Source organism: Rhyacophila brunnea, unplaced genomic scaffold (genome assembly GCF_057557595.1).
Source record: "Rhyacophila brunnea isolate RB1 unplaced genomic scaffold, BYU_Rbru_1.0 scaffold_418, whole genome shotgun sequence".
In the NCBI taxonomy this organism is placed as follows: Eukaryota; Metazoa; Arthropoda; class Insecta; order Trichoptera; family Rhyacophilidae; genus Rhyacophila; species Rhyacophila brunnea.
Genome location: NW_028233087.1, coordinates 1 through 25,476, shown reverse-complemented (window position 1 = coordinate 25,476; position 25,476 = coordinate 1). Strand labels below are relative to the sequence as shown.

Genomic DNA, 25,476 nt, shown 5'->3' with positions numbered 1-25,476 from the left:
GAGTCTGTCCTCGGGCTCGCGGGATGCGTTTCAAATTGGAATTGTGTCCGCGCGCGCACATAACGTGTCGGGAAAATGGCCGTAGATTCGTTAAAAATTATCAGATTCCGACGATCGAGCCTTCGTCCGGCGCGTCGATATACCTTCTCGCGTTTGCAATCGGCCGCGGGCCCCTGGCGCCCCCGCGGGCGTCGCGATCCGCCCCCGAGTCGGCCGGAGTTAGCACAAGACGATCGCGGCATACAAACATTACTGTATCGGGCGAAGACGACGGCGGCGGCCCCGCGGTGCTCGATGCAGTCGGCGGTGTTCACGAAGTTCTGCAGCAGGCGAGCAGACGGACGATGGTGCACGGTATCACGGTGCACGACGGTGAAGAAGGAAGCACGACACGAGAATAGAATGTTCAATTCGAATAATTAGTTACCTAACGATAGATTGCGATAGGTACGGCGCGATCGGTCGCTCGCTCGCTCACTGCGCCTCCCTCCCTCCCGCGATAGATAGATAGATAGATGGATGGATGGATGGATGGATAGTGTGAAGCGAAATATCGTAAATAAATAGTTAGTTAATTAATTAAATATGATAATATGATATAATATTATGGGTGCGTTTAATATGACCGATGCGAAGCATACATACGACAGAAATATGAGAGTAGAAAACCATAGCAACCGAAATCATCAATAACAACCGACAACAAAAATGTCATTATTTGTTACTATCAAGTACCTACCTATATGAAATCAAATATAAAGACATTGGAAGGAAGATCACTCTAAGATATCGATCGGGGATTCGGAATAAACTATTCCCTATTCCCTATTCCCGAATCCGTGTGTCATGTACGTATGTAACATAAAATCTATCGTACGATGCAAAATTATCCGATTCGCATTATTTATGTATCGCATATCGAAGGATCGATGAAATAACAAACAGATGTGTAATATCATGTTATGTAGGTACCTAAATCTAATGTGATGTTTTCTTTTTCAGATGCACGCACGCACGCATGCATTCCATGCACCTAAGATGTATGGATAATATTATTAATAGTATAATGATGACTTATTGTTGTATATTACTGAATAATAATAAAATTATTCACAGATACATCGATTCTTATTATTTTCCTATCATATCATATCATCCTTCGTGGCGGGCTCAGTTAGTTATCTAGTCTAGTTTATAATAATACGGTGTGTTGGATAGTGATATAATAATTATAAGCGTAGATGCAAGATAATTATTGTAACAAATATTCGTATTATTATTACAATAGGTGGGCGGTCAGTCGATTTATTTTTCCTGCCTGGCATAAATATTGATAGCGAAACATGCGATTCGATCAATTCGATTTGAAAATATTGGCGGCCCTTAAAAGGGCCTTTGCTTATAATTCTTTCTTCATGGACTTCACTTGGAGCTGGTGTATTTGGTGACTGCCTTTGTTCCTTCGCTGACGGCGTGCTTGGCGAGCTCTCCGGGCAGAAGGAGCCTGACGGCGGTCTGGATCTCCCTGCTGGTGATGGTGGAGCGCTTGTTGTAGTGGGCGAGGCGCGACGCTTCGGCGGCGATCCTCTCGAAGATGTCGTTGACGAAGCTGTTCATGATGCTCATCGCCTTACTGGAGATTCCGGTGTCGGGGTGCACCTGCTTGAGCACCTTGTAGATGTAGATTGCGTAACTCTCCTTCCTCCTCCTCTTTGTCTTCTTCTTGTCTCCCTTGGAGATGTTCTTCTGGGCTTTGCCGGATTTCTTGGCGGCCTTTCCGCTAGTCTTGGGCGGCATGATGATCGGCGACGGGTATTACGATAACGATAGATAGATTAGGTAGGTGCGCGGTGTCAATCGGCGGCGGTGGCTCGAATGAGAATGCCCGCGCAAACTTAGACTCGCTCTTTCAGGTCACTGTGTAGAGCGATCGGCGCGCGGCTTTGCAAGTCGCGTTATGAGCCGCACGTCTCCCGCTGCGGCCGCACCGCGCGCGATTCTAAAATAACGCAAAAAAAAGTTTTCAAGCAAACTTGACAAAGGACCGTCCGTCGATTCAGGTCGACGCTTCTTTCGCACAGTTAATTTTCAACACTACCCCGTCTCGCCATGTCTGGTCGCGGAAAAGGCGGTAAAGTCAAGGGAAAGGCAAAGTCTCGTTCGAATCGCGCTGGACTCCAGTTCCCCGTCGGTCGCATACACAGGCTCCTGCGCAAGGGAAACTACGCCGAGAGGGTGGGTGCCGGTGCGCCGGTGTACCTGGCCGCCGTCATGGAATACCTCGCCGCCGAAGTACTCGAGTTGGCGGGAAACGCGGCCCGCGACAACAAGAAGACCAGGATTATCCCTCGTCATTTGCAGCTCGCCATCCGCAACGACGAGGAGCTGAACAAGCTGCTCTCCGGCGTCACCATCGCCCAGGGAGGAGTGCTGCCCAACATCCAGGCGGTGCTCTTGCCCAAGAAGACTGAGAAGAAGGCGTAAAAAAAAAAATATAAAGATTACATGCATATTAATCCATCTATCGTCGTACAAAAGGCCCTTTTCAGGGCCGCCATTTTTATTCAAATTCGAGTGGTAGCGTATCCGTGTCGAGCTCGTTATTGTGTCTCATTATTCATCGACAGTAGGACATTATTGAAATTGTTATTATTATAGGTATTAGCGCAATACAGAGAGTACTGTCCATGTTACAATAAATGTTCTGCAAATTCAATATTTGAAAATACATCTAAAATAAAAAGTAGGTATATAATTTCGTAGTAATTCATGAGGAGATAGAGATGCGTCGATCTCTTGTTTGTTAAGAGTGGCGGTTTCAGTAGTTTAAATAGTTTTGTAGGATAATGATTGTGATATATGTACCTATTTATATAGGTGAGGAGCATCTATGTAAGATATGATAAGAGGCTGTTTAATTAATATTATGAGGGTAGATATTATTTGATGAATCTCACCTCACACGCGTTGCGTTATTATATTATATTATTAGGTGGTAAGTATATTTTATTTAATCGACTGTTCAATTGATCAATTACAACAGACGCAAAATTACTTACAAAACTATTTATCCAAAAATAGTGGAACACGCAGAATGATATTATATTATACTTACTTGGAAAATAGATAGCCAAGTAGGTAGTATAATAATATACTACTATTATTACAGGCACATAACGACCGATCGATCGCTCACGGATGCGTAAACATTCGAATGTCAAAAAATTTGCGGCCCTGAAAAGGGCCTTTTGTGATAGATAGATAGATGGGTATGATAACAATATTATTATTTTTTTTAATTTTTAAGCGCGTTCGCCGCGGATTCGTCTCGCCAGCTGGATATCCTTGGGCATGATGGTGACGCGTTTGGCGTGGATGGCGCAAAGGTTCGTGTCCTCGAATAGACCGACGAGGTACGCCTCGCTGGCCTCCTGCAGCGCCATGACGGCGGAGCTCTGGAAGCGCAGATCGGTCTTGAAATCTTGAGCGATCTCGCGCACCAGTCGCTGGAAGGGCAGCTTGCGGATGAGGAGCTCAGTGCTCTTCTGATAGCGACGGATCTCACGGAGAGCGACCGTACCGGGCCTGTAACGATGGGGCTTCTTCACGCCTCCTGTGGCCGGCGCGCTTTTCCTCGCGGCCTTCGTGGCGAGCTGTTTGCGGGGAGCTTTTCCGCCGGTGGATTTTCGGGCAGTCTGCTTGGTACGAGCCATGTCTTCTTCTTCAAAGTAGTAGGTTCTGAAACGAGCGTTCAACGAGGAGTGCGCGCGCGACCCTACTCGGTGACTTATATAGAGAGATCCGCTCGCTGCGATTGGTCGACGCGGTCGCCTTCGGCGGAACAGTGGGGGGTGATCACTTTCGTCGGCGTATCGTTTTGAGGTCGAAATATTGCCTGAAAGTTCATTTTTTTTTAAAATATCCTTTTTTATTCTATTCCGCAATTATTATTAATAGCCGTTATCTTTATTGCGCACTCGCTTTGCGCGAAATGCGCAGCACTGGGCGTGGTTGCGCCGCGGCGCGCCAGAGCGAGACGCACTCGCCCGCGCCTTGAATTCGCAAGGAAGGGAGCGAGACGTCGCATACGCGCGTCTATAAAAAGAGACGTCAGAAAATTAAAAGATTCATAATTCGTCTGGCGGCCGCAGTGAGCGCATCGCATCGTTTCGATTTTTGACATCATCCACTTTTTGACACGCATACAAGATGACCGGTCGCGGTAAAGGAGGAAAGGGATTGGGAAAAGGTGGCGCCAAGCGTCACAGGAAGGTTCTTCGCGATAACATCCAGGGCATCACGAAGCCTGCGATCCGTCGTCTGGCACGTCGCGGCGGAGTCAAGCGCATATCTGGCTTGATTTACGAAGAGACCCGAGGAGTCCTGAAGGTGTTCCTCGAGAACGTCATCAGGGACGCCGTCACCTACACGGAGCACGCGAAGAGGAAGACCGTCACCGCCATGGACGTCGTGTACGCCCTGAAGAGACAGGGTCGCACCCTGTACGGTTTCGGCGGCTAAGCTGGCCAATACGATACGATACCATCTCGTCTTGATACAATACAGACTGACTACTACAATATAATGATGGATGAGTGGGTTGGTTTTAATGCTATGCCCGCTTAACTATTATTATGTGAATATATCTATCTACTCGCATACAAACGGCCCTTTTCAGGGCCACCATGTCTATTTCGTTCGATCCGTTTGCATTCGTATAGTATCGCAGTAATAATGCATGCAGTGGTGTGTGCATAGAAGGGTGGAGGTGAAATACAATTTATTTTATACGTTTCTGAACTGAAAATATGTTTGATTTGCTTAGGTTAGGTTTGATTTTGACAGGTTAGATTTGATTTGATTAAGTTAGGTTAGATTTGGTTAGGTTAGGTTTGATTTCATTAGGTTAGGTTTGATTTGATTAGGTTAGGTTTGATTTGCTTAGGTTAGGTTTGATTTGCTTAGGTTAGGTTAGATTTGATATCATTAGGTTAGGTTTGATTTGGTTAGGTTAGGTTTGATTTGATTTGATTAGGTTAGGTTTGATTTGCTTAGGTTAGGTTTGATTTGCTTAGGTTAGGTTTGATTTGATTAAGTTAGGTTTGATTTGATTAGGTTAGGTTTGATTTGATTAGGTTAGGTTTGATTTGCTTAGGTTAGATTTGATATCATTAGGTTAGGTTTGATTTGCTTAGGTTAGATTTGATATCATTAGGTTAGGTTTGGTTTGATTTGATTAGGTTAGGTTTGATTTGCTTAGGTTAGGTTTGATTTGATTAAGTTAGGTTTGATTTGATTAGGTTAGGTTTGATTTGATTAGGTTAGGTTTGATTTGCTTAGGTTAGATTTGATATCATTAGGTTAGGTTTGATTTGATTTGATTAGGTTAGGTTTGATTTGCTTAGGTTAGATTTGATATCATTAGGTTAGGTTTGGTTTGATTTGATTAGGTTAGGTTTGATTTGCTTAGGTTAGATTTGATATCATTAGGTTAGGTTTGATTTGGTTAGGTTAGGTTTGATTTGATTAGGTTAGGTTTGATTTGGTTAGGTTAGGTTTGATTTGATTAGGTCAGGTTTGATTTGGTTAGGTTTGATTGGGTTTGGTTTGATTTGATTATGTTAGGTTTGATTTGATCAGGTTAGGTTTGATTTGATTGGGTTAGGTTTGATTTGATTAAGTTAGGTTTGATTTGGTTAGGTTAGGTTAGGTTTGATTAGGTTAGGTTTGATTTGATTTGATTAGGTTAGGTTAGGTTTGATTTGATTAAGTTAGGTTTGATTTGATTAGGTTAGGTTTGATTTGATCAGGTTAGGTTTGATTTGATTGGGTTAGGTTTGATTTGATTAAGTTAGGTTTGATTTGGTTAGGTTAGGTTAGGTTAGGTTTGATTTGATTAGGTTAGGTTCGATTTGGTTAGGTTAGGTTATTAGGTTAGGTTTGATTTGGTTAGGTTAGGTAAACCTAACCTAACCTAACCAAATCAAACCTAACCTAACCAAATCAAACCTAACCTAATCTAATCAAACCTAACCTAACCAAATCAAACCTAACCTAATCAAATCAAACCTAACCTAACCAAATCAAACCTAACCTAATGATATCAAATCTAACCTAAGCAAATCAAACTTAACCTAATCAAATCAAACCTAACCTAATGAAATCAAACCTAACCTAACCTAACCAAATCAAACCTAACTCAATCAAATCAAACCTAACCTAATCAAATCAAACCTAACCTGATCAAATCAAACCTAACCTGATCACATCAAACCTAACTTAATCAAATCAAACCTAACTCAGTCAAATCAAACCTAACCTAATCAAATCAAACCTAACTTAATCAAATTAAACCTAACCTAATCAAATCAAATCAAACCTAACCTAACCTGATCAAATCAAACCTAACCTGATCACATCAAACCTAACTTAATCAAATCAAACCTAACTCAGTCAAATCAAACCTAACCAAATCAACAAAAAAAAAAAAAAATGAATTTAGTGTTAATTTTAAATTTTAGCTAGGTGAGTGAGTATTCGTCTTGACATAAGACAGTGTAATAATATTATGCAATTTACGTATGGAGTACCTATACGAATTGAATAAAGAAATAACGACGTATCTACGTGTTCGATATCAGTCGACACCTGAATTGTGTTGGTAGCCCTGAAAAGGGCTTTTGTTTCAATAAAATGCGAGCGAGCGCGTATTATTCATCTCCATCTCTATCCTCATTCATCTCGTCTACTGTCGTCGTCGTCATCCACCCGAGATACCCCCCTTCCCGGGCTGCCGTCGTCGCATCATCGTCATCGTGATGATTAGATTAGATTCGATCGCGGCTTCTTACTTCTTCGCAGCGGCTTTCTTCGCGGCGGGCTTCTTCGCAGCGGCCTTCTTGGGCTTAGGCGCCTTCGGCTTCTTGGTGGGCGGCTTGGCTGACTTCTTCGCCTTGGTGGGGGTCTTGGGCTTGGCGGCCTTCTTGGCGGCGGGGGCGGCCTTCTTGGGGGAGGCGGCTTTCTTGGCGGCTGCGGCCGATCTGGCCGCGGTTTCGAGAGGAGCCGACGACTTTCTCATGGCGGTCGCGGGCTTCTTCTTTGCGGCTGCGGCCGAAGACTTGCCTCCGCCGGCCGCGGCGCCCTTCTTCTCCTTGGATGAGGCAGGGCGCGATTTCTTCGCGGCGGGCTTCTTGCCAGAGGCGGAGCCGCCCGCAGATTTGGCCTTGCCGGCTTCCAGTTTGAACGAACCGGAGGCCCCCTTGCCTTTGGTCTGCACTAGGGCGCCGGATTCGACGGCACCCTTCAGGTATTTCTTGATGAATGGCGCCAGCTTGTCGGCGTCCACCTTGTAGTTGGCCGAGATGTATTTTTTGATCGCCTGCAGGGAGGATCCGGCGCGCTCTTTCAGCTCTTTGATGGCGCTGTTGACCATCTCAGAGGTCTTGGGATGCGTCGGCTTGACCTTGGGCTTCTTCGCGGCTTTGCCTGCTGCCGATTTCTTCGCGGGGGTAGAGGGCACCGGCGAAGCGGTGACGGGTGCTGCTGTATCTGCCATCTTTGCGTTATTCGATTGATTGAATAATAGAATGAAATATAATATTAAATTATATTATATTATATCGCGGCGTATATTCTGCTTGCTATCTATCTGTACGATGCGCTAGAGTGAAACGACTCGAACGGCTCGCGGATTGTATACGGCGAGAGCGAGACGGGTGCCGCAGTACCGATGTGCGAACGCCGCTCTCAGAGATGACGTTCGTCTAGATCGGCGATTTTAGTCACGAATTGCACCGGCATTTTTGCTTCGATCTCTCGATATTTTTCAATTTTTCGCAGCCGCCGCCCTAGCGAGGGGGTTCAGGGGTGGGCGGTTGCGCCGCCCACCGATCTGTCTGTCGTTTCAAAGCGGGCGAATGGTCGCGAGTCTGTCCTCGGGCTCGCGGGATGCGTTTCAAATTGGAATTGTGTCCGCGCGCGCACATAACGTGTCGGGAAAATGGCCGTAGATTCGTTAAAAATTATCAGATTCCGACGATCGAGCCTTCGTCCGGCGCGTCGATATACCTTCTCGCGTTTGCAATCGGCCGCGGGCCCCTGGCGCCCCCGCGGGCGTCGCGATCCGCCCCCGAGTCGGCCGGAGTTAGCACAAGACGATCGCGGCATACAAACATTACTGTATCGGGCGAAGACGACGGCGGCGGCCCCGCGGTGCTCGATGCAGTCGGCGGTGTTCACGAAGTTCTGCAGCAGGCGAGCAGACGGACGATGGTGCACGGTATCACGGTGCACGACGGTGAAGAAGGAAGCACGACACGAGAATAGAATGTTCAATTCGAATAATTAGTTACCTAACGATAGATTGCGATAGGTACGGCGCGATCGGTCGCTCGCTCGCTCACTGCGCCTCCCTCCCTCCCGCGATAGATAGATAGATAGATGGATGGATGGATGGATGGATAGTGTGAAGCGAAATATCGTAAATAAATAGTTAGTTAATTAATTAAATATGATAATATGATATAATATTATGGGTGCGTTTAATATGACCGATGCGAAGCATACATACGACAGAAATATGAGAGTAGAAAACCATAGCAACCGAAATCATCAATAACAACCGACAACAAAAATGTCATTATTTGTTACTATCAAGTACCTACCTATATGAAATCAAATATAAAGACATTGGAAGGAAGATCACTCTAAGATATCGATCGGGGATTCGGAATAAACTATTCCCTATTCCCTATTCCCGAATCCGTGTGTCATGTACGTATGTAACATAAAATCTATCGTACGATGCAAAATTATCCGATTCGCATTATTTATGTATCGCATATCGAAGGATCGATGAAATAACAAACAGATGTGTAATATCATGTTATGTAGGTACCTAAATCTAATGTGATGTTTTCTTTTTCAGATGCACGCACGCACGCATGCATTCCATGCACCTAAGATGTATGGATAATATTATTAATAGTATAATGATGACTTATTGTTGTATATTACTGAATAATAATAAAATTATTCACAGATACATCGATTCTTATTATTTTCCTATCATATCATATCATCCTTCGTGGCGGGCTCAGTTAGTTATCTAGTCTAGTTTATAATAATACGGTGTGTTGGATAGTGATATAATAATTATAAGCGTAGATGCAAGATAATTATTGTAACAAATATTCGTATTATTATTACAATAGGTGGGCGGTCAGTCGATTTATTTTTCCTGCCTGGCATAAATATTGATAGCGAAACATGCGATTCGATCAATTCGATTTGAAAATATTGGCGGCCCTTAAAAGGGCCTTTGCTTATAATTCTTTCTTCATGGACTTCACTTGGAGCTGGTGTATTTGGTGACTGCCTTTGTTCCTTCGCTGACGGCGTGCTTGGCGAGCTCTCCGGGCAGAAGGAGCCTGACGGCGGTCTGGATCTCCCTGCTGGTGATGGTGGAGCGCTTGTTGTAGTGGGCGAGGCGCGACGCTTCGGCGGCGATCCTCTCGAAGATGTCGTTGACGAAGCTGTTCATGATGCTCATCGCCTTACTGGAGATTCCGGTGTCGGGGTGCACCTGCTTGAGCACCTTGTAGATGTAGATTGCGTAACTCTCCTTCCTCCTCCTCTTTGTCTTCTTCTTGTCTCCCTTGGAGATGTTCTTCTGGGCTTTGCCGGATTTCTTGGCGGCCTTTCCGCTAGTCTTGGGCGGCATGATGATCGGCGACGGGTATTACGATAACGATAGATAGATTAGGTAGGTGCGCGGTGTCAATCGGCGGCGGTGGCTCGAATGAGAATGCCCGCGCAAACTTAGACTCGCTCTTTCAGGTCACTGTGTAGAGCGATCGGCGCGCGGCTTTGCAAGTCGCGTTATGAGCCGCACGTCTCCCGCTGCGGCCGCACCGCGCGCGATTCTAAAATAACGCAAAAAAAAGTTTTCAAGCAAACTTGACAAAGGACCGTCCGTCGATTCAGGTCGACGCTTCTTTCGCACAGTTAATTTTCAACACTACCCCGTCTCGCCATGTCTGGTCGCGGAAAAGGCGGTAAAGTCAAGGGAAAGGCAAAGTCTCGTTCGAATCGCGCTGGACTCCAGTTCCCCGTCGGTCGCATACACAGGCTCCTGCGCAAGGGAAACTACGCCGAGAGGGTGGGTGCCGGTGCGCCGGTGTACCTGGCCGCCGTCATGGAATACCTCGCCGCCGAAGTACTCGAGTTGGCGGGAAACGCGGCCCGCGACAACAAGAAGACCAGGATTATCCCTCGTCATTTGCAGCTCGCCATCCGCAACGACGAGGAGCTGAACAAGCTGCTCTCCGGCGTCACCATCGCCCAGGGAGGAGTGCTGCCCAACATCCAGGCGGTGCTCTTGCCCAAGAAGACTGAGAAGAAGGCGTAAAAAAAAAAATATAAAGATTACATGCATATTAATCCATCTATCGTCGTACAAAAGGCCCTTTTCAGGGCCGCCATTTTTATTCAAATTCGAGTGGTAGCGTATCCGTGTCGAGCTCGTTATTGTGTCTCATTATTCATCGACAGTAGGACATTATTGAAATTGTTATTATTATAGGTATTAGCGCAATACAGAGAGTACTGTCCATGTTACAATAAATGTTCTGCAAATTCAATATTTGAAAATACATCTAAAATAAAAAGTAGGTATATAATTTCGTAGTAATTCATGAGGAGATAGAGATGCGTCGATCTCTTGTTTGTTAAGAGTGGCGGTTTCAGTAGTTTAAATAGTTTTGTAGGATAATGATTGTGATATATGTACCTATTTATATAGGTGAGGAGCATCTATGTAAGATATGATAAGAGGCTGTTTAATTAATATTATGAGGGTAGATATTATTTGATGAATCTCACCTCACACGCGTTGCGTTATTATATTATATTATTAGGTGGTAAGTATATTTTATTTAATCGACTGTTCAATTGATCAATTACAACAGACGCAAAATTACTTACAAAACTATTTATCCAAAAATAGTGGAACACGCAGAATGATATTATATTATACTTACTTGGAAAATAGATAGCCAAGTAGGTAGTATAATAATATACTACTATTATTACAGGCACATAACGACCGATCGATCGCTCACGGATGCGTAAACATTCGAATGTCAAAAAATTTGCGGCCCTGAAAAGGGCCTTTTGTGATAGATAGATAGATGGGTATGATAACAATATTATTATTTTTTTTAATTTTTAAGCGCGTTCGCCGCGGATTCGTCTCGCCAGCTGGATATCCTTGGGCATGATGGTGACGCGTTTGGCGTGGATGGCGCAAAGGTTCGTGTCCTCGAATAGACCGACGAGGTACGCCTCGCTGGCCTCCTGCAGCGCCATGACGGCGGAGCTCTGGAAGCGCAGATCGGTCTTGAAATCTTGAGCGATCTCGCGCACCAGTCGCTGGAAGGGCAGCTTGCGGATGAGGAGCTCAGTGCTCTTCTGATAGCGACGGATCTCACGGAGAGCGACCGTACCGGGCCTGTAACGATGGGGCTTCTTCACGCCTCCTGTGGCCGGCGCGCTTTTCCTCGCGGCCTTCGTGGCGAGCTGTTTGCGGGGAGCTTTTCCGCCGGTGGATTTTCGGGCAGTCTGCTTGGTACGAGCCATGTCTTCTTCTTCAAAGTAGTAGGTTCTGAAACGAGCGTTCAACGAGGAGTGCGCGCGCGACCCTACTCGGTGACTTATATAGAGAGATCCGCTCGCTGCGATTGGTCGACGCGGTCGCCTTCGGCGGAACAGTGGGGGGTGATCACTTTCGTCGGCGTATCGTTTTGAGGTCGAAATATTGCCTGAAAGTTCATTTTTTTTTAAAATATCCTTTTTTATTCTATTCCGCAATTATTATTAATAGCCGTTATCTTTATTGCGCACTCGCTTTGCGCGAAATGCGCAGCACTGGGCGTGGTTGCGCCGCGGCGCGCCAGAGCGAGACGCACTCGCCCGCGCCTTGAATTCGCAAGGAAGGGAGCGAGACGTCGCATACGCGCGTCTATAAAAAGAGACGTCAGAAAATTAAAAGATTCATAATTCGTCTGGCGGCCGCAGTGAGCGCATCGCATCGTTTCGATTTTTGACATCATCCACTTTTTGACACGCATACAAGATGACCGGTCGCGGTAAAGGAGGAAAGGGATTGGGAAAAGGTGGCGCCAAGCGTCACAGGAAGGTTCTTCGCGATAACATCCAGGGCATCACGAAGCCTGCGATCCGTCGTCTGGCACGTCGCGGCGGAGTCAAGCGCATATCTGGCTTGATTTACGAAGAGACCCGAGGAGTCCTGAAGGTGTTCCTCGAGAACGTCATCAGGGACGCCGTCACCTACACGGAGCACGCGAAGAGGAAGACCGTCACCGCCATGGACGTCGTGTACGCCCTGAAGAGACAGGGTCGCACCCTGTACGGTTTCGGCGGCTAAGCTGGCCAATACGATACGATACCATCTCGTCTTGATACAATACAGACTGACTACTACAATATAATGATGGATGAGTGGGTTGGTTTTAATGCTATGCCCGCTTAACTATTATTATGTGAATATATCTATCTACTCGCATACAAACGGCCCTTTTCAGGGCCACCATGTCTATTTCGTTCGATCCGTTTGCATTCGTATAGTATCGCAGTAATAATGCATGCAGTGGTGTGTGCATAGAAGGGTGGAGGTGAAATACAATTTATTTTATACGTTTCTGAACTGAAAATATGTTTGATTTGCTTAGGTTAGGTTTGATTTTGACAGGTTAGATTTGATTTGATTAAGTTAGGTTAGATTTGGTTAGGTTAGGTTTGATTTCATTAGGTTAGGTTTGATTTGATTAGGTTAGGTTTGATTTGCTTAGGTTAGGTTTGATTTGCTTAGGTTAGGTTAGATTTGATATCATTAGGTTAGGTTTGATTTGGTTAGGTTAGGTTTGATTTGATTTGATTAGGTTAGGTTTGATTTGCTTAGGTTAGGTTTGATTTGCTTAGGTTAGGTTTGATTTGATTAAGTTAGGTTTGATTTGATTAGGTTAGGTTTGATTTGATTAGGTTAGGTTTGATTTGCTTAGGTTAGATTTGATATCATTAGGTTAGGTTTGATTTGCTTAGGTTAGATTTGATATCATTAGGTTAGGTTTGGTTTGATTTGATTAGGTTAGGTTTGATTTGCTTAGGTTAGGTTTGATTTGATTAAGTTAGGTTTGATTTGATTAGGTTAGGTTTGATTTGATTAGGTTAGGTTTGATTTGCTTAGGTTAGATTTGATATCATTAGGTTAGGTTTGATTTGATTTGATTAGGTTAGGTTTGATTTGCTTAGGTTAGATTTGATATCATTAGGTTAGGTTTGGTTTGATTTGATTAGGTTAGGTTTGATTTGCTTAGGTTAGATTTGATATCATTAGGTTAGGTTTGATTTGGTTAGGTTAGGTTTGATTTGATTAGGTTAGGTTTGATTTGGTTAGGTTAGGTTTGATTTGATTAGGTCAGGTTTGATTTGGTTAGGTTTGATTGGGTTTGGTTTGATTTGATTATGTTAGGTTTGATTTGATCAGGTTAGGTTTGATTTGATTGGGTTAGGTTTGATTTGATTAAGTTAGGTTTGATTTGGTTAGGTTAGGTTAGGTTTGATTAGGTTAGGTTTGATTTGATTTGATTAGGTTAGGTTAGGTTTGATTTGATTAAGTTAGGTTTGATTTGATTAGGTTAGGTTTGATTTGATCAGGTTAGGTTTGATTTGATTGGGTTAGGTTTGATTTGATTAAGTTAGGTTTGATTTGGTTAGGTTAGGTTAGGTTAGGTTTGATTTGATTAGGTTAGGTTCGATTTGGTTAGGTTAGGTTATTAGGTTAGGTTTGATTTGGTTAGGTTAGGTAAACCTAACCTAACCTAACCAAATCAAACCTAACCTAACCAAATCAAACCTAACCTAATCTAATCAAACCTAACCTAACCAAATCAAACCTAACCTAATCAAATCAAACCTAACCTAACCAAATCAAACCTAACCTAATGATATCAAATCTAACCTAAGCAAATCAAACTTAACCTAATCAAATCAAACCTAACCTAATGAAATCAAACCTAACCTAACCTAACCAAATCAAACCTAACTCAATCAAATCAAACCTAACCTAATCAAATCAAACCTAACCTGATCAAATCAAACCTAACCTGATCACATCAAACCTAACTTAATCAAATCAAACCTAACTCAGTCAAATCAAACCTAACCTAATCAAATCAAACCTAACTTAATCAAATTAAACCTAACCTAATCAAATCAAATCAAACCTAACCTAACCTGATCAAATCAAACCTAACCTGATCACATCAAACCTAACTTAATCAAATCAAACCTAACTCAGTCAAATCAAACCTAACCAAATCAACAAAAAAAAAAAAAAATGAATTTAGTGTTAATTTTAAATTTTAGCTAGGTGAGTGAGTATTCGTCTTGACATAAGACAGTGTAATAATATTATGCAATTTACGTATGGAGTACCTATACGAATTGAATAAAGAAATAACGACGTATCTACGTGTTCGATATCAGTCGACACCTGAATTGTGTTGGTAGCCCTGAAAAGGGCTTTTGTTTCAATAAAATGCGAGCGAGCGCGTATTATTCATCTCCATCTCTATCCTCATTCATCTCGTCTACTGTCGTCGTCGTCATCCACCCGAGATACCCCCCTTCCCGGGCTGCCGTCGTCGCATCATCGTCATCGTGATGATTAGATTAGATTCGATCGCGGCTTCTTACTTCTTCGCAGCGGCTTTCTTCGCGGCGGGCTTCTTCGCAGCGGCCTTCTTGGGCTTAGGCGCCTTCGGCTTCTTGGTGGGCGGCTTGGCTGACTTCTTCGCCTTGGTGGGGGTCTTGGGCTTGGCGGCCTTCTTGGCGGCGGGGGCGGCCTTCTTGGGGGAGGCGGCTTTCTTGGCGGCTGCGGCCGATCTGGCCGCGGTTTCGAGAGGAGCCGACGACTTTCTCATGGCGGTCGCGGGCTTCTTCTTTGCGGCTGCGGCCGAAGACTTGCCTCCGCCGGCCGCGGCGCCCTTCTTCTCCTTGGATGAGGCAGGGCGCGATTTCTTCGCGGCGGGCTTCTTGCCAGAGGCGGAGCCGCCCGCAGATTTGGCCTTGCCGGCTTCCAGTTTGAACGAACCGGAGGCCCCCTTGCCTTTGGTCTGCACTAGGGCGCCGGATTCGACGGCACCCTTCAGGTATTTCTTGATGAATGGCGCCAGCTTGTCGGCGTCCACCTTGTAGTTGGCCGAGATGTATTTTTTGATCGCCTGCAGGGAGGATCCGGCGCGCTCTTTCAGCTCTTTGATGGCGCTGTTGACCATCTCAGAGGTCTTGGGATGCGTCGGCTTGACCTTGGGCTTCTTCGCGGCTTTGCCTGCTGCCGATTTCTTCGCGGGGGTAGAGGGCACCGGCGAAGCGGTGACGGGTGCTGCTGTATCTGCCATCTTTGCGTTATTCGATTGATTGAATAATAGAATGAAATATAATATTAAATTATATTATATTATATCGCGGCGTATATTCTGCTTGCTATCTATCTGTACGATGCGCTAGAGTGAAACGACTCGAACGGCTCGCGGATTGTATACGGCGAGAGCGAGACGGGTGCCGCAGTACCGATGTGCGAACGCCGCTCTCAGAGATGACGTTCGTCTAGATCGGCGATTTTAGTCACGAATTGCACCGGCATTTTTGCTTCGATCTCTCGATATTTTTCAATTTTTCGCAGCCGCCGCCCTAGCGAGGGGGTTCAGGGGTGGGCGGTTGCGCCGCCCACCGATCTGTCTGTCGTTTCAAAGCGGGCGAATGGTCGCGAGTCTGTCCTCGGGCTCGCGGGATGCGTTTCAAATTGGAATTGTGTCCGCGCGCGCACATAACGTGTCGGGAAAATGGCCGTAGATTCGTTAAAAATTATCAGATTCCGACGATCGAGCCTTCGTCCGGCGCGTCGATATACCTTCTCGCGTTTGCAATCGGCCGCGGGCCCCTGGCGCCCCCGCGGGCGTCGCGATCCGCCCCCGAGTCGGCCGGAGTTAGCACAAGACGATCGCGGCATACAAACATTACTGTATCGGGCGAAGACGACGGCGGCGGCCCCGCGGTGCTCGATGCAGTCGGCGGTGTTCACGAAGTTCTGCAGCAGGCGAGCAGACGGACGATGGTGCACGGTATCACGGTGCACGACGGTGAAGAAGGAAGCACGACACGAGAATAGAATGTTCAATTCGAATAATTAGTTACCTAACGATAGATTGCGATAGGTACGGCGCGATCGGTCGCTCGCTCGCTCACTGCGCCTCCCTCCCTCCCGCGATAGATAGATAGATAGATGGATGGATGGATGGATGGATAGTGTGAAGCGAAATATCGTAAATAAATAGTTAGTTAATTAATTAAATATGATAATATGATATAATATTATGGGTGCGTTTAATATGACCGATGCGAAGCATACATACGACAGAAATATGAGAGTAGAAAACCATAGCAACCGAAATCATCAATAACAACCGACAACAAAAATGTCATTATTTGTTACTATCAAGTACCTACCTATATGAAATCAAATATAAAGACATTGGAAGGAAGATCACTCTAAGATATCGATCGGGGATTCGGAATAAACTATTCCCTATTCCCTATTCCCGAATCCGTGTGTCATGTACGTATGTAACATAAAATCTATCGTACGATGCAAAATTATCCGATTCGCATTATTTATGTATCGCATATCGAAGGATCGATGAAATAACAAACAGATGTGTAATATCATGTTATGTAGGTACCTAAATCTAATGTGATGTTTTCTTTTTCAGATGCACGCACGCACGCATGCATTCCATGCACCTAAGATGTATGGATAATATTATTAATAGTATAATGATGACTTATTGTTGTATATTACTGAATAATAATAAAATTATTCACAGATACATCGATTCTTATTATTTTCCTATCATATCATATCATCCTTCGTGGCGGGCTCAGTTAGTTATCTAGTCTAGTTTATAATAATACGGTGTGTTGGATAGTGATATAATAATTATAAGCGTAGATGCAAGATAATTATTGTAACAAATATTCGTATTATTATTACAATAGGTGGGCGGTCAGTCGATTTATTTTTCCTGCCTGGCATAAATATTGATAGCGAAACATGCGATTCGATCAATTCGATTTGAAAATATTGGCGGCCCTTAAAAGGGCCTTTGCTTATAATTCTTTCTTCATGGACTTCACTTGGAGCTGGTGTATTTGGTGACTGCCTTTGTTCCTTCGCTGACGGCGTGCTTGGCGAGCTCTCCGGGCAGAAGGAGCCTGACGGCGGTCTGGATCTCCCTGCTGGTGATGGTGGAGCGCTTGTTGTAGTGGGCGAGGCGCGACGCTTCGGCGGCGATCCTCTCGAAGATGTCGTTGACGAAGCTGTTCATGATGCTCATCGCCTTACTGGAGATTCCGGTGTCGGGGTGCACCTGCTTGAGCACCTTGTAGATGTAGATTGCGTAACTCTCCTTCCTCCTCCTCTTTGTCTTCTTCTTGTCTCCCTTGGAGATGTTCTTCTGGGCTTTGCCGGATTTCTTGGCGGCCTTTCCGCTAGTCTTGGGCGGCATGATGATCGGCGACGGGTATTACGATAACGATAGATAGATTAGGTAGGTGCGCGGTGTCAATCGGCGGCGGTGGCTCGAATGAGAATGCCCGCGCAAACTTAGACTCGCTCTTTCAGGTCACTGTGTAGAGCGATCGGCGCGCGGCTTTGCAAGTCGCGTTATGAGCCGCACGTCTCCCGCTGCGGCCGCACCGCGCGCGATTCTAAAATAACGCAAAAAAAAGTTTTCAAGCAAACTTGACAAAGGACCGTCCGTCGATTCAGGTCGACGCTTCTTTCGCACAGTTAATTTTCAACACTACCCCGTCTCGCCATGTCTGGTCGCGGAAAAGGCGGTAAAGTCAAGGGAAAGGCAAAGTCTCGTTCGAATCGCGCTGGACTCCAGTTCCCCGTCGGTCGCATACACAGGCTCCTGCGCAAGGGAAACTACGCCGAGAGGGTGGGTGCCGGTGCGCCGGTGTACCTGGCCGCCGTCATGGAATACCTCGCCGCCGAAGTACTCGAGTTGGCGGGAAACGCGGCCCGCGACAACAAGAAGACCAGGATTATCCCTCGTCATTTGCAGCTCGCCATCCGCAACGACGAGGAGCTGAACAAGCTGCTCTCCGGCGTCACCATCGCCCAGGGAGGAGTGCTGCCCAACATCCAGGCGGTGCTCTTGCCCAAGAAGACTGAGAAGAAGGCGTAAAAAAAAAAATATAAAGATTACATGCATATTAATCCATCTATCGTCGTACAAAAGGCCCTTTTCAGGGCCGCCATTTTTATTCAAATTCGAGTGGTAGCGTATCCGTGTCGAGCTCGTTATTGTGTCTCATTATTCATCGACAGTAGGACATTATTGAAATTGTTATTATTATAGGTATTAGCGCAATACAGAGAGTACTGTCCATGTTACAATAAATGTTCTGCAAATTCAATATTTGAAAATACATCTAAAATAAAAAGTAGGTATATAATTTCGTAGTAATTCATGAGGAGATAGAGATGCGTCGATCTCTTGTTTGTTAAGAGTGGCGGTTTCAGTAGTTTAAATAGTTTTGTAGGATAATGATTGTGATATATGTACCTATTTATATAGGTGAGGAGCATCTATGTAAGATATGATAAGAGGCTGTTTAATTAATATTATGAGGGTAGATATTATTTGATGAATCTCACCTCACACGCGTTGCGTTATTATATTATATTATTAGGTGGTAAGTATATTTTATTTAATCGACTGTTCAATTGATCAATTACAACAGACGCAAAATTACTTACAAAACTATTTATCCAAAAATAGTGGAACACGCAGAATGATATTATATTATACTTACTTGGAAAATAGATAGCCAAGTAGGTAGTATAATAATATACTACTATTATTACAGGCACATAACGACCGATCGATCGCTCACGGATGCGTAAACATTCGAATGTCAAAAAATTTGCGGCCCTGAAAAGGGCCTTTTGTGATAGATAGATAGATGGGTATGATAACAATATTATTATTTTTTTTAATTTTTAAGCGCGTTCGCCGCGGATTCGTCTCGCCAGCTGGATATCCTTGGGCATGATGGTGACGCGTTTGGCGTGGATGGCGCAAAGGTTCGTGTCCTCGAATAGACCGACGAGGTACGCCTCGCTGGCCTCCTGCAGCGCCATGACGGCGGAGCTCTGGAAGCGCAGATCGGTCTTGAAATCTTGAGCGATCTCGCGCACCAGTCGCTGGAAGGGCAGCTTGCGGATGAGGAGCTCAGTGCTCTTCTGATAGCGACGGATCTCACGGAGAGCGACCGTACCGGGCCTGTAACGATGGGGCTTCTTCACGCCTCCTGTGGCCGGCGCGCTTTTCCTCGCGGCCTTCGTGGCGAGCTGTTTGCGGGGAGCTTTTCCGCCGGTGGATTTTCGGGCAGTCTGCTTGGTACGAGCCATGTCTTCTTCTTCAAAGTAGTAGGTTCTGAAACGAGCGTTCAACGAGGAGTGCGCGCGCGACCCTACTCGGTGACTTATATAGAGAGATCCGCTCGCTGCGATTGGTCGACGCGGTCGCCTTCGGCGGAACAGTGGGGGGTGATCACTTTCGTCGGCGTATCGTTTTGAGGTCGAAATATTGCCTGAAAGTTCATTTTTTTTTAAAATATCCTTTTTTATTCTATTCCGCAATTATTATTAATAGCCGTTATCTTTATTGCGCACTCGCTTTGCGCGAAATGCGCAGCACTGGGCGTGGTTGCGCCGCGGCGCGCCAGAGCGAGACGCACTCGCCCGCGCCTTGAATTCGCAAGGAAGGGAGCGAGACGTCGCATACGCGCGTCTATAAAAAGAGACGTCAGAAAATTAAAAGATTCATAATTCGTCTGGCGGCCGCAGTGAGCGCATCGCATCGTTTCGATTTTTGACATCATCCACTTTTTGACACGCATACAAGATGACCGGTCGCGGTAAAGGAGGAAAGGGATTGGGAAAAGGTGGCGCCAAGCGTCACAGGAAGGTTCTTCGCGATAACATCCAGGGCATCACGAAGCCTGCGATCCGTCGTCTGGCACGTCGCGGCGGAGTCAAGCGCATATCTGGCTTGATTTACGAAGAGACCCGAGGAGTCCTGAAGGTGTTCCTCGAGAACGTCATCAGGGACGCCGTCACCTACACGGAGCACGCGAAGAGGAAGACCGTCACCGCCATGGACGTCGTGTACGCCCTGAAGAGACAGGGTCGCACCCTGTACGGTTTCGGCGGCTAAGCTGGCCAATACGATACGATACCATCTCGTCTTGATACAATACAGACTGACTACTACAATATAATGATGGATGAGTGGGTTGGTTTTAATGCTATGCCCGCTTAACTATTATTATGTGAATATATCTATCTACTCGCATACAAACGGCCCTTTTCAGGGCCACCATGTCTATTTCGTTCGATCCGTTTGCATTCGTATAGTATCGCAGTAATAATGCATGCAGTGGTGTGTGCATAGAAGGGTGGAGGTGAAATACAATTTATTTTATACGTTTCTGAACTGAAAATATGTTTGATTTGCTTAGGTTAGGTTTGATTTTGACAGGTTAGATTTGATTTGATTAAGTTAGGTTAGATTTGGTTAGGTTAGGTTTGATTTCATTAGGTTAGGTTTGATTTGATTAGGTTAGGTTTGATTTGCTTAGGTTAGGTTTGATTTGCTTAGGTTAGGTTAGATTTGATATCATTAGGTTAGGTTTGATTTGGTTAGGTTAGGTTTGATTTGATTTGATTAGGTTAGGTTTGATTTGCTTAGGTTAGGTTTGATTTGCTTAGGTTAGGTTTGATTTGATTAAGTTAGGTTTGATTTGATTAGGTTAGGTTTGATTTGATTAGGTTAGGTTTGATTTGCTTAGGTTAGATTTGATATCATTAGGTTAGGTTTGATTTGCTTAGGTTAGATTTGATATCATTAGGTTAGGTTTGGTTTGATTTGATTAGGTTAGGTTTGATTTGCTTAGGTTAGGTTTGATTTGATTAAGTTAGGTTTGATTTGATTAGGTTAGGTTTGATTTGATTAGGTTAGGTTTGATTTGCTTAGGTTAGATTTGATATCATTAGGTTAGGTTTGATTTGATTTGATTAGGTTAGGTTTGATTTGCTTAGGTTAGATTTGATATCATTAGGTTAGGTTTGGTTTGATTTGATTAGGTTAGGTTTGATTTGCTTAGGTTAGATTTGATATCATTAGGTTAGGTTTGATTTGGTTAGGTTAGGTTTGATTTGATTAGGTTAGGTTTGATTTGGTTAGGTTAGGTTTGATTTGATTAGGTCAGGTTTGATTTGGTTAGGTTTGATTGGGTTTGGTTTGATTTGATTATGTTAGGTTTGATTTGATCAGGTTAGGTTTGATTTGATTGGGTTAGGTTTGATTTGATTAAGTTAGGTTTGATTTGGTTAGGTTAGGTTAGGTTTGATTAGGTTAGGTTTGATTTGATTTGATTAGGTTAGGTTAGGTTTGATTTGATTAAGTTAGGTTTGATTTGATTAGGTTAGGTTTGATTTGATCAGGTTAGGTTTGATTTGATTGGGTTAGGTTTGATTTGATTAAGTTAGGTTTGATTTGGTTAGGTTAGGTTAGGTTAGGTTTGATTTGATTAGGTTAGGTTCGATTTGGTTAGGTTAGGTTATTAGGTTAGGTTTGATTTGGTTAGGTTAGGTAAACCTAACCTAACCTAACCAAATCAAACCTAACCTAACCAAATCAAACCTAACCTAATCTAATCAAACCTAACCTAACCAAATCAAACCTAACCTAATCAAATCAAACCTAACCTAACCAAATCAAACCTAACCTAATGATATCAAATCTAACCTAAGCAAATCAAACTTAACCTAATCAAATCAAACCTAACCTAATGAAATCAAACCTAACCTAACCTAACCAAATCAAACCTAACTCAATCAAATCAAACCTAACCTAATCAAATCAAACCTAACCTGATCAAATCAAACCTAACCTGATCACATCAAACCTAACTTAATCAAATCAAACCTAACTCAGTCAAATCAAACCTAACCTAATCAAATCAAACCTAACTTAATCAAATTAAACCTAACCTAATCAAATCAAATCAAACCTAACCTAACCTGATCAAATCAAACCTAACCTGATCACATCAAACCTAACTTAATCAAATCAAACCTAACTCAGTCAAATCAAACCTAACCAAATCAACAAAAAAAAAAAAAAATGAATTTAGTGTTAATTTTAAATTTTAGCTAGGTGAGTGAGTATTCGTCTTGACATAAGACAGTGTAATAATATTATGCAATTTACGTATGGAGTACCTATACGAATTGAATAAAGAAATAACGACGTATCTACGTGTTCGATATCAGTCGACACCTGAATTGTGTTGGTAGCCCTGAAAAGGGCTTTTGTTTCAATAAAATGCGAGCGAGCGCGTATTATTCATCTCCATCTCTATCCTCATTCATCTCGTCTACTGTCGTCGTCGTCATCCACCCGAGATACCCCCCTTCCCGGGCTGCCGTCGTCGCATCATCGTCATCGTGATGATTAGATTAGATTCGATCGCGGCTTCTTACTTCTTCGCAGCGGCTTTCTTCGCGGCGGGCTTCTTCGCAGCGGCCTTCTTGGGCTTAGGCGCCTTCGGCTTCTTGGTGGGCGGCTTGGCTGACTTCTTCGCCTTGGTGGGGGTCTTGGGCTTGGCGGCCTTCTTGGCGGCGGGGGCGGCCTTCTTGGGGGAGGCGGCTTTCTTGGCGGCTGCGGCCGATCTGGCCGCGGTTTCGAGAGGAGCCGACGACTTTCTCATGGCGGTCGCGGGCTTCTTCTTTGCGGCTGCGGCCGAAGACTTGCCTCCGCCGGCCGCGGCGCCCTTCTTCTCCTTGGATGAGGCAGGGCGCGATTTCTTCGCGGCGGGCTTCTTGCCAGAGGCGGAGCCGCCCGCAGATTTGGCCTTGCCGGCTTCCAGTTTGAACGAACCGGAGGCCCCCTTGCCTTTGGTCTGCACTAGGGCGCCGGATTCGACGGCACCCTTCAGGTATTTCTTGATGAATGGCGCCAGCTTGTCGGCGTCCACCTTGTAGTTGGCCGAGATGTATTTTTTGATCGCCTGCAGGGAGGATCCGGCGCGCTCTTTCAGCTCTTTGATGGCGCTGTTGACCATCTCAGAGGTCTTGGGATGCGTCGGCTTGACCTTGGGCTTCTTCGCGGCTTTGCCTGCTGCCGATTTCTTCGCGGGGGTAGAGGGCACCGGCGAAGCGGTGACGGGTGCTGCTGTATCTGCCATCTTTGCGTTATTCGATTGATTGAATAATAGAATGAAATATAATATTAAATTATATTATATTATATCGCGGCGTATATTCTGCTTGCTATCTATCTGTACGATGCGCTAGAGTGAAACGACTCGAACGGCTCGCGGATTGTATACGGCGAGAGCGAGACGGGTGCCGCAGTACCGATGTGCGAACGCCGCTCTCAGAGATGACGTTCGTCTAGATCGGCGATTTTAGTCACGAATTGCACCGGCATTTTTGCTTCGATCTCTCGATATTTTTCAATTTTTCGCAGCCGCCGCCCTAGCGAGGGGGTTCAGGGGTGGGCGGTTGCGCCGCCCACCGATCTGTCTGTCGTTTCAAAGCGGGCGAATGGTCGCGAGTCTGTCCTCGGGCTCGCGGGATGCGTTTCAAATTGGAATTGTGTCCGCGCGCGCACATAACGTGTCGGGAAAATGGCCGTAGATTCGTTAAAAATTATCAGATTCCGACGATCGAGCCTTCGTCCGGCGCGTCGATATACCTTCTCGCGTTTGCAATCGGCCGCGGGCCCCTGGCGCCCCCGCGGGCGTCGCGATCCGCCCCCGAGTCGGCCGGAGTTAGCACAAGACGATCGCGGCATACAAACATTACTGTATCGGGCGAAGACGACGGCGGCGGCCCCGCGGTGCTCGATGCAGTCGGCGGTGTTCACGAAGTTCTGCAGCAGGCGAGCAGACGGACGATGGTGCACGGTATCACGGTGCACGACGGTGAAGAAGGAAGCACGACACGAGAATAGAATGTTCAATTCGAATAATTAGTTACCTAACGATAGATTGCGATAGGTACGGCGCGATCGGTCGCTCGCTCGCTCACTGCGCCTCCCTCCCTCCCGCGATAGATAGATAGATAGATGGATGGATGGATGGATGGATAGTGTGAAGCGAAATATCGTAAATAAATAGTTAGTTAATTAATTAAATATGATAATATGATATAATATTATGGGTGCGTTTAATATGACCGATGCGAAGCATACATACGACAGAAATATGAGAGTAGAAAACCATAGCAACCGAAATCATCAATAACAACCGACAACAAAAATGTCATTATTTGTTACTATCAAGTACCTACCTATATGAAATCAAATATAAAGACATTGGAAGGAAGATCACTCTAAGATATCGATCGGGGATTCGGAATAAACTATTCCCTATTCCCTATTCCCGAATCCGTGTGTCATGTACGTATGTAACATAAAATCTATCGTACGATGCAAAATTATCCGATTCGCATTATTTATGTATCGCATATCGAAGGATCGATGAAATAACAAACAGATGTGTAATATCATGTTATGTAGGTACCTAAATCTAATGTGATGTTTTCTTTTTCAGATGCACGCACGCACGCATGCATTCCATGCACCTAAGATGTATGGATAATATTATTAATAGTATAATGATGACTTATTGTTGTATATTACTGAATAATAATAAAATTATTCACAGATACATCGATTCTTATTATTTTCCTATCATATCATATCATCCTTCGTGGCGGGCTCAGTTAGTTATCTAGTCTAGTTTATAATAATACGGTGTGTTGGATAGTGATATAATAATTATAAGCGTAGATGCAAGATAATTATTGTAACAAATATTCGTATTATTATTACAATAGGTGGGCGGTCAGTCGATTTATTTTTCCTGCCTGGCATAAATATTGATAGCGAAACATGCGATTCGATCAATTCGATTTGAAAATATTGGCGGCCCTTAAAAGGGCCTTTGCTTATAATTCTTTCTTCATGGACTTCACTTGGAGCTGGTGTATTTGGTGACTGCCTTTGTTCCTTCGCTGACGGCGTGCTTGGCGAGCTCTCCGGGCAGAAGGAGCCTGACGGCGGTCTGGATCTCCCTGCTGGTGATGGTGGAGCGCTTGTTGTAGTGGGCGAGGCGCGACGCTTCGGCGGCGATCCTCTCGAAGATGTCGTTGACGAAGCTGTTCATGATGCTCATCGCCTTACTGGAGATTCCGGTGTCGGGGTGCACCTGCTTGAGCACCTTGTAGATGTAGATTGCGTAACTCTCCTTCCT

The 25,476-nt window shown here is 44.9% G+C and overlaps 16 protein-coding genes across 16 annotated transcripts; 6 read left to right on the top strand and 10 right to left on the bottom strand.

The window, feature by feature from the left end:
* Window positions 1-1,399: 1,399 nt before the first annotated feature.
* Window positions 1,400-1,865, bottom strand: LOC147066666 (histone H2B-like). The gene has a single exon (XM_085955097.1). The coding sequence runs from the start codon at window positions 1,795-1,797 to the stop codon at window positions 1,423-1,425; it is 375 nt and encodes a 124-aa protein (XP_085811223.1). The 5' UTR covers window positions 1,798-1,865; the 3' UTR covers window positions 1,400-1,422.
* Window positions 1,866-2,035: 170 nt separating this feature from the next.
* Window positions 2,036-2,655, top strand: LOC147066665 (histone H2A). The gene has a single exon (XM_085955096.1). It carries the CDS (start codon window positions 2,110-2,112, stop codon window positions 2,482-2,484), a length of 375 nt encoding a protein of 124 aa, XP_085811222.1. The 5' UTR covers window positions 2,036-2,109; the 3' UTR covers window positions 2,485-2,655.
* A 647-nt stretch (window positions 2,656-3,302) lies between these two features.
* Window positions 3,303-3,713, bottom strand: LOC147066664 (histone H3). The gene has a single exon (XM_085955092.1). The coding sequence runs from the start codon at window positions 3,711-3,713 to the stop codon at window positions 3,303-3,305; it is 411 nt and encodes a 136-aa protein (XP_085811218.1).
* A 496-nt stretch (window positions 3,714-4,209) lies between these two features.
* Window positions 4,210-4,521, top strand: LOC147066663 (histone H4). Its single transcript, XM_085955091.1, has one exon. The coding sequence runs from the start codon at window positions 4,210-4,212 to the stop codon at window positions 4,519-4,521; it is 312 nt and encodes a 103-aa protein (XP_085811217.1).
* Window positions 4,522-6,568: 2,047 nt separating this feature from the next.
* Window positions 6,569-7,680, bottom strand: LOC147066662 (uncharacterized). Its single transcript, XM_085955095.1, has one exon. It carries the CDS (start codon window positions 7,553-7,555, stop codon window positions 6,848-6,850), a length of 708 nt encoding a protein of 235 aa, XP_085811221.1. The 5' UTR covers window positions 7,556-7,680; the 3' UTR covers window positions 6,569-6,847.
* Window positions 7,681-9,323: 1,643 nt separating this feature from the next.
* Window positions 9,324-9,789, bottom strand: LOC147066661 (histone H2B-like). The gene has a single exon (XM_085955098.1). The coding sequence runs from the start codon at window positions 9,719-9,721 to the stop codon at window positions 9,347-9,349; it is 375 nt and encodes a 124-aa protein (XP_085811224.1). The 5' UTR covers window positions 9,722-9,789; the 3' UTR covers window positions 9,324-9,346.
* Window positions 9,790-9,959: 170 nt separating this feature from the next.
* LOC147066660 (histone H2A) lies at window positions 9,960-10,579 on the top strand. The gene has a single exon (XM_085955099.1). The coding sequence runs from the start codon at window positions 10,034-10,036 to the stop codon at window positions 10,406-10,408; it is 375 nt and encodes a 124-aa protein (XP_085811225.1). The 5' UTR covers window positions 9,960-10,033; the 3' UTR covers window positions 10,409-10,579.
* A 618-nt stretch (window positions 10,580-11,197) lies between these two features.
* LOC147066659 (histone H3) lies at window positions 11,198-11,823 on the bottom strand. Its single transcript, XM_085955101.1, has one exon. The coding sequence runs from the start codon at window positions 11,635-11,637 to the stop codon at window positions 11,227-11,229; it is 411 nt and encodes a 136-aa protein (XP_085811227.1). The 5' UTR covers window positions 11,638-11,823; the 3' UTR covers window positions 11,198-11,226.
* A 248-nt stretch (window positions 11,824-12,071) lies between these two features.
* On the top strand, window positions 12,072-12,454 carry LOC147066658 (histone H4). Its single transcript, XM_085955089.1, has one exon. The coding sequence runs from the start codon at window positions 12,134-12,136 to the stop codon at window positions 12,443-12,445; it is 312 nt and encodes a 103-aa protein (XP_085811215.1). The 5' UTR covers window positions 12,072-12,133; the 3' UTR covers window positions 12,446-12,454.
* Window positions 12,455-14,492: 2,038 nt separating this feature from the next.
* LOC147066657 (uncharacterized) lies at window positions 14,493-15,604 on the bottom strand. The gene has a single exon (XM_085955086.1). The coding sequence runs from the start codon at window positions 15,477-15,479 to the stop codon at window positions 14,772-14,774; it is 708 nt and encodes a 235-aa protein (XP_085811212.1). The 5' UTR covers window positions 15,480-15,604; the 3' UTR covers window positions 14,493-14,771.
* Window positions 15,605-17,247: 1,643 nt separating this feature from the next.
* On the bottom strand, window positions 17,248-17,713 carry LOC147066656 (histone H2B-like). The gene has a single exon (XM_085955087.1). It carries the CDS (start codon window positions 17,643-17,645, stop codon window positions 17,271-17,273), a length of 375 nt encoding a protein of 124 aa, XP_085811213.1. The 5' UTR covers window positions 17,646-17,713; the 3' UTR covers window positions 17,248-17,270.
* A 170-nt stretch (window positions 17,714-17,883) lies between these two features.
* On the top strand, window positions 17,884-18,461 carry LOC147066655 (histone H2A). Its single transcript, XM_085955088.1, has one exon. The coding sequence runs from the start codon at window positions 17,958-17,960 to the stop codon at window positions 18,330-18,332; it is 375 nt and encodes a 124-aa protein (XP_085811214.1). The 5' UTR covers window positions 17,884-17,957; the 3' UTR covers window positions 18,333-18,461.
* A 660-nt stretch (window positions 18,462-19,121) lies between these two features.
* Window positions 19,122-19,747, bottom strand: LOC147066654 (histone H3). The gene has a single exon (XM_085955085.1). It carries the CDS (start codon window positions 19,559-19,561, stop codon window positions 19,151-19,153), a length of 411 nt encoding a protein of 136 aa, XP_085811211.1. The 5' UTR covers window positions 19,562-19,747; the 3' UTR covers window positions 19,122-19,150.
* Window positions 19,748-19,995: 248 nt separating this feature from the next.
* Window positions 19,996-20,378, top strand: LOC147066653 (histone H4). The gene has a single exon (XM_085955090.1). It carries the CDS (start codon window positions 20,058-20,060, stop codon window positions 20,367-20,369), a length of 312 nt encoding a protein of 103 aa, XP_085811216.1. The 5' UTR covers window positions 19,996-20,057; the 3' UTR covers window positions 20,370-20,378.
* A 2,038-nt stretch (window positions 20,379-22,416) lies between these two features.
* On the bottom strand, window positions 22,417-23,528 carry LOC147066652 (uncharacterized). The gene has a single exon (XM_085955093.1). The coding sequence runs from the start codon at window positions 23,401-23,403 to the stop codon at window positions 22,696-22,698; it is 708 nt and encodes a 235-aa protein (XP_085811219.1). The 5' UTR covers window positions 23,404-23,528; the 3' UTR covers window positions 22,417-22,695.
* Window positions 23,529-25,175: 1,647 nt separating this feature from the next.
* LOC147066651 (histone H2B) lies at window positions 25,176-25,466 on the bottom strand. Its single transcript, XM_085955100.1, has one exon. It carries the CDS (start codon window positions 25,396-25,398, stop codon window positions 25,195-25,197), a length of 204 nt encoding a protein of 67 aa, XP_085811226.1. The 5' UTR covers window positions 25,399-25,466; the 3' UTR covers window positions 25,176-25,194.
* Between the last annotated feature and the right edge of the window lie 10 nt (window positions 25,467-25,476).

Bases quoted from the DNA above. Each gene is read 5' to 3' on its own strand.
- LOC147066656 (XM_085955087.1), bottom strand. From the start codon at position 17,645: ATGCCGCCCAAGACTAGCGGAAAGGCCGCCAAGAAATCCGGCAAAGCC.
- LOC147066653 (XM_085955090.1), top strand. From the start codon at position 20,058: ATGACCGGTCGCGGTAAAGGAGGAAAGGGATTGGGAAAAGGTGGCGCC.
- LOC147066660 (XM_085955099.1), top strand. From the start codon at position 10,034: ATGTCTGGTCGCGGAAAAGGCGGTAAAGTCAAGGGAAAGGCAAAGTCT.
- LOC147066661 (XM_085955098.1), bottom strand. From the start codon at position 9,721: ATGCCGCCCAAGACTAGCGGAAAGGCCGCCAAGAAATCCGGCAAAGCC.
- LOC147066655 (XM_085955088.1), top strand. From the start codon at position 17,958: ATGTCTGGTCGCGGAAAAGGCGGTAAAGTCAAGGGAAAGGCAAAGTCT.
- LOC147066654 (XM_085955085.1), bottom strand. From the start codon at position 19,561: ATGGCTCGTACCAAGCAGACTGCCCGAAAATCCACCGGCGGAAAAGCT.
- LOC147066662 (XM_085955095.1), bottom strand. From the start codon at position 7,555: ATGGCAGATACAGCAGCACCCGTCACCGCTTCGCCGGTGCCCTCTACC.
- LOC147066664 (XM_085955092.1), bottom strand. From the start codon at position 3,713: ATGGCTCGTACCAAGCAGACTGCCCGAAAATCCACCGGCGGAAAAGCT.
- LOC147066657 (XM_085955086.1), bottom strand. From the start codon at position 15,479: ATGGCAGATACAGCAGCACCCGTCACCGCTTCGCCGGTGCCCTCTACC.
- LOC147066651 (XM_085955100.1), bottom strand. From the start codon at position 25,398: ATGAGCATCATGAACAGCTTCGTCAACGACATCTTCGAGAGGATCGCC.
- LOC147066665 (XM_085955096.1), top strand. From the start codon at position 2,110: ATGTCTGGTCGCGGAAAAGGCGGTAAAGTCAAGGGAAAGGCAAAGTCT.
- LOC147066663 (XM_085955091.1), top strand. From the start codon at position 4,210: ATGACCGGTCGCGGTAAAGGAGGAAAGGGATTGGGAAAAGGTGGCGCC.
- LOC147066652 (XM_085955093.1), bottom strand. From the start codon at position 23,403: ATGGCAGATACAGCAGCACCCGTCACCGCTTCGCCGGTGCCCTCTACC.
- LOC147066666 (XM_085955097.1), bottom strand. From the start codon at position 1,797: ATGCCGCCCAAGACTAGCGGAAAGGCCGCCAAGAAATCCGGCAAAGCC.
- LOC147066658 (XM_085955089.1), top strand. From the start codon at position 12,134: ATGACCGGTCGCGGTAAAGGAGGAAAGGGATTGGGAAAAGGTGGCGCC.
- LOC147066659 (XM_085955101.1), bottom strand. From the start codon at position 11,637: ATGGCTCGTACCAAGCAGACTGCCCGAAAATCCACCGGCGGAAAAGCT.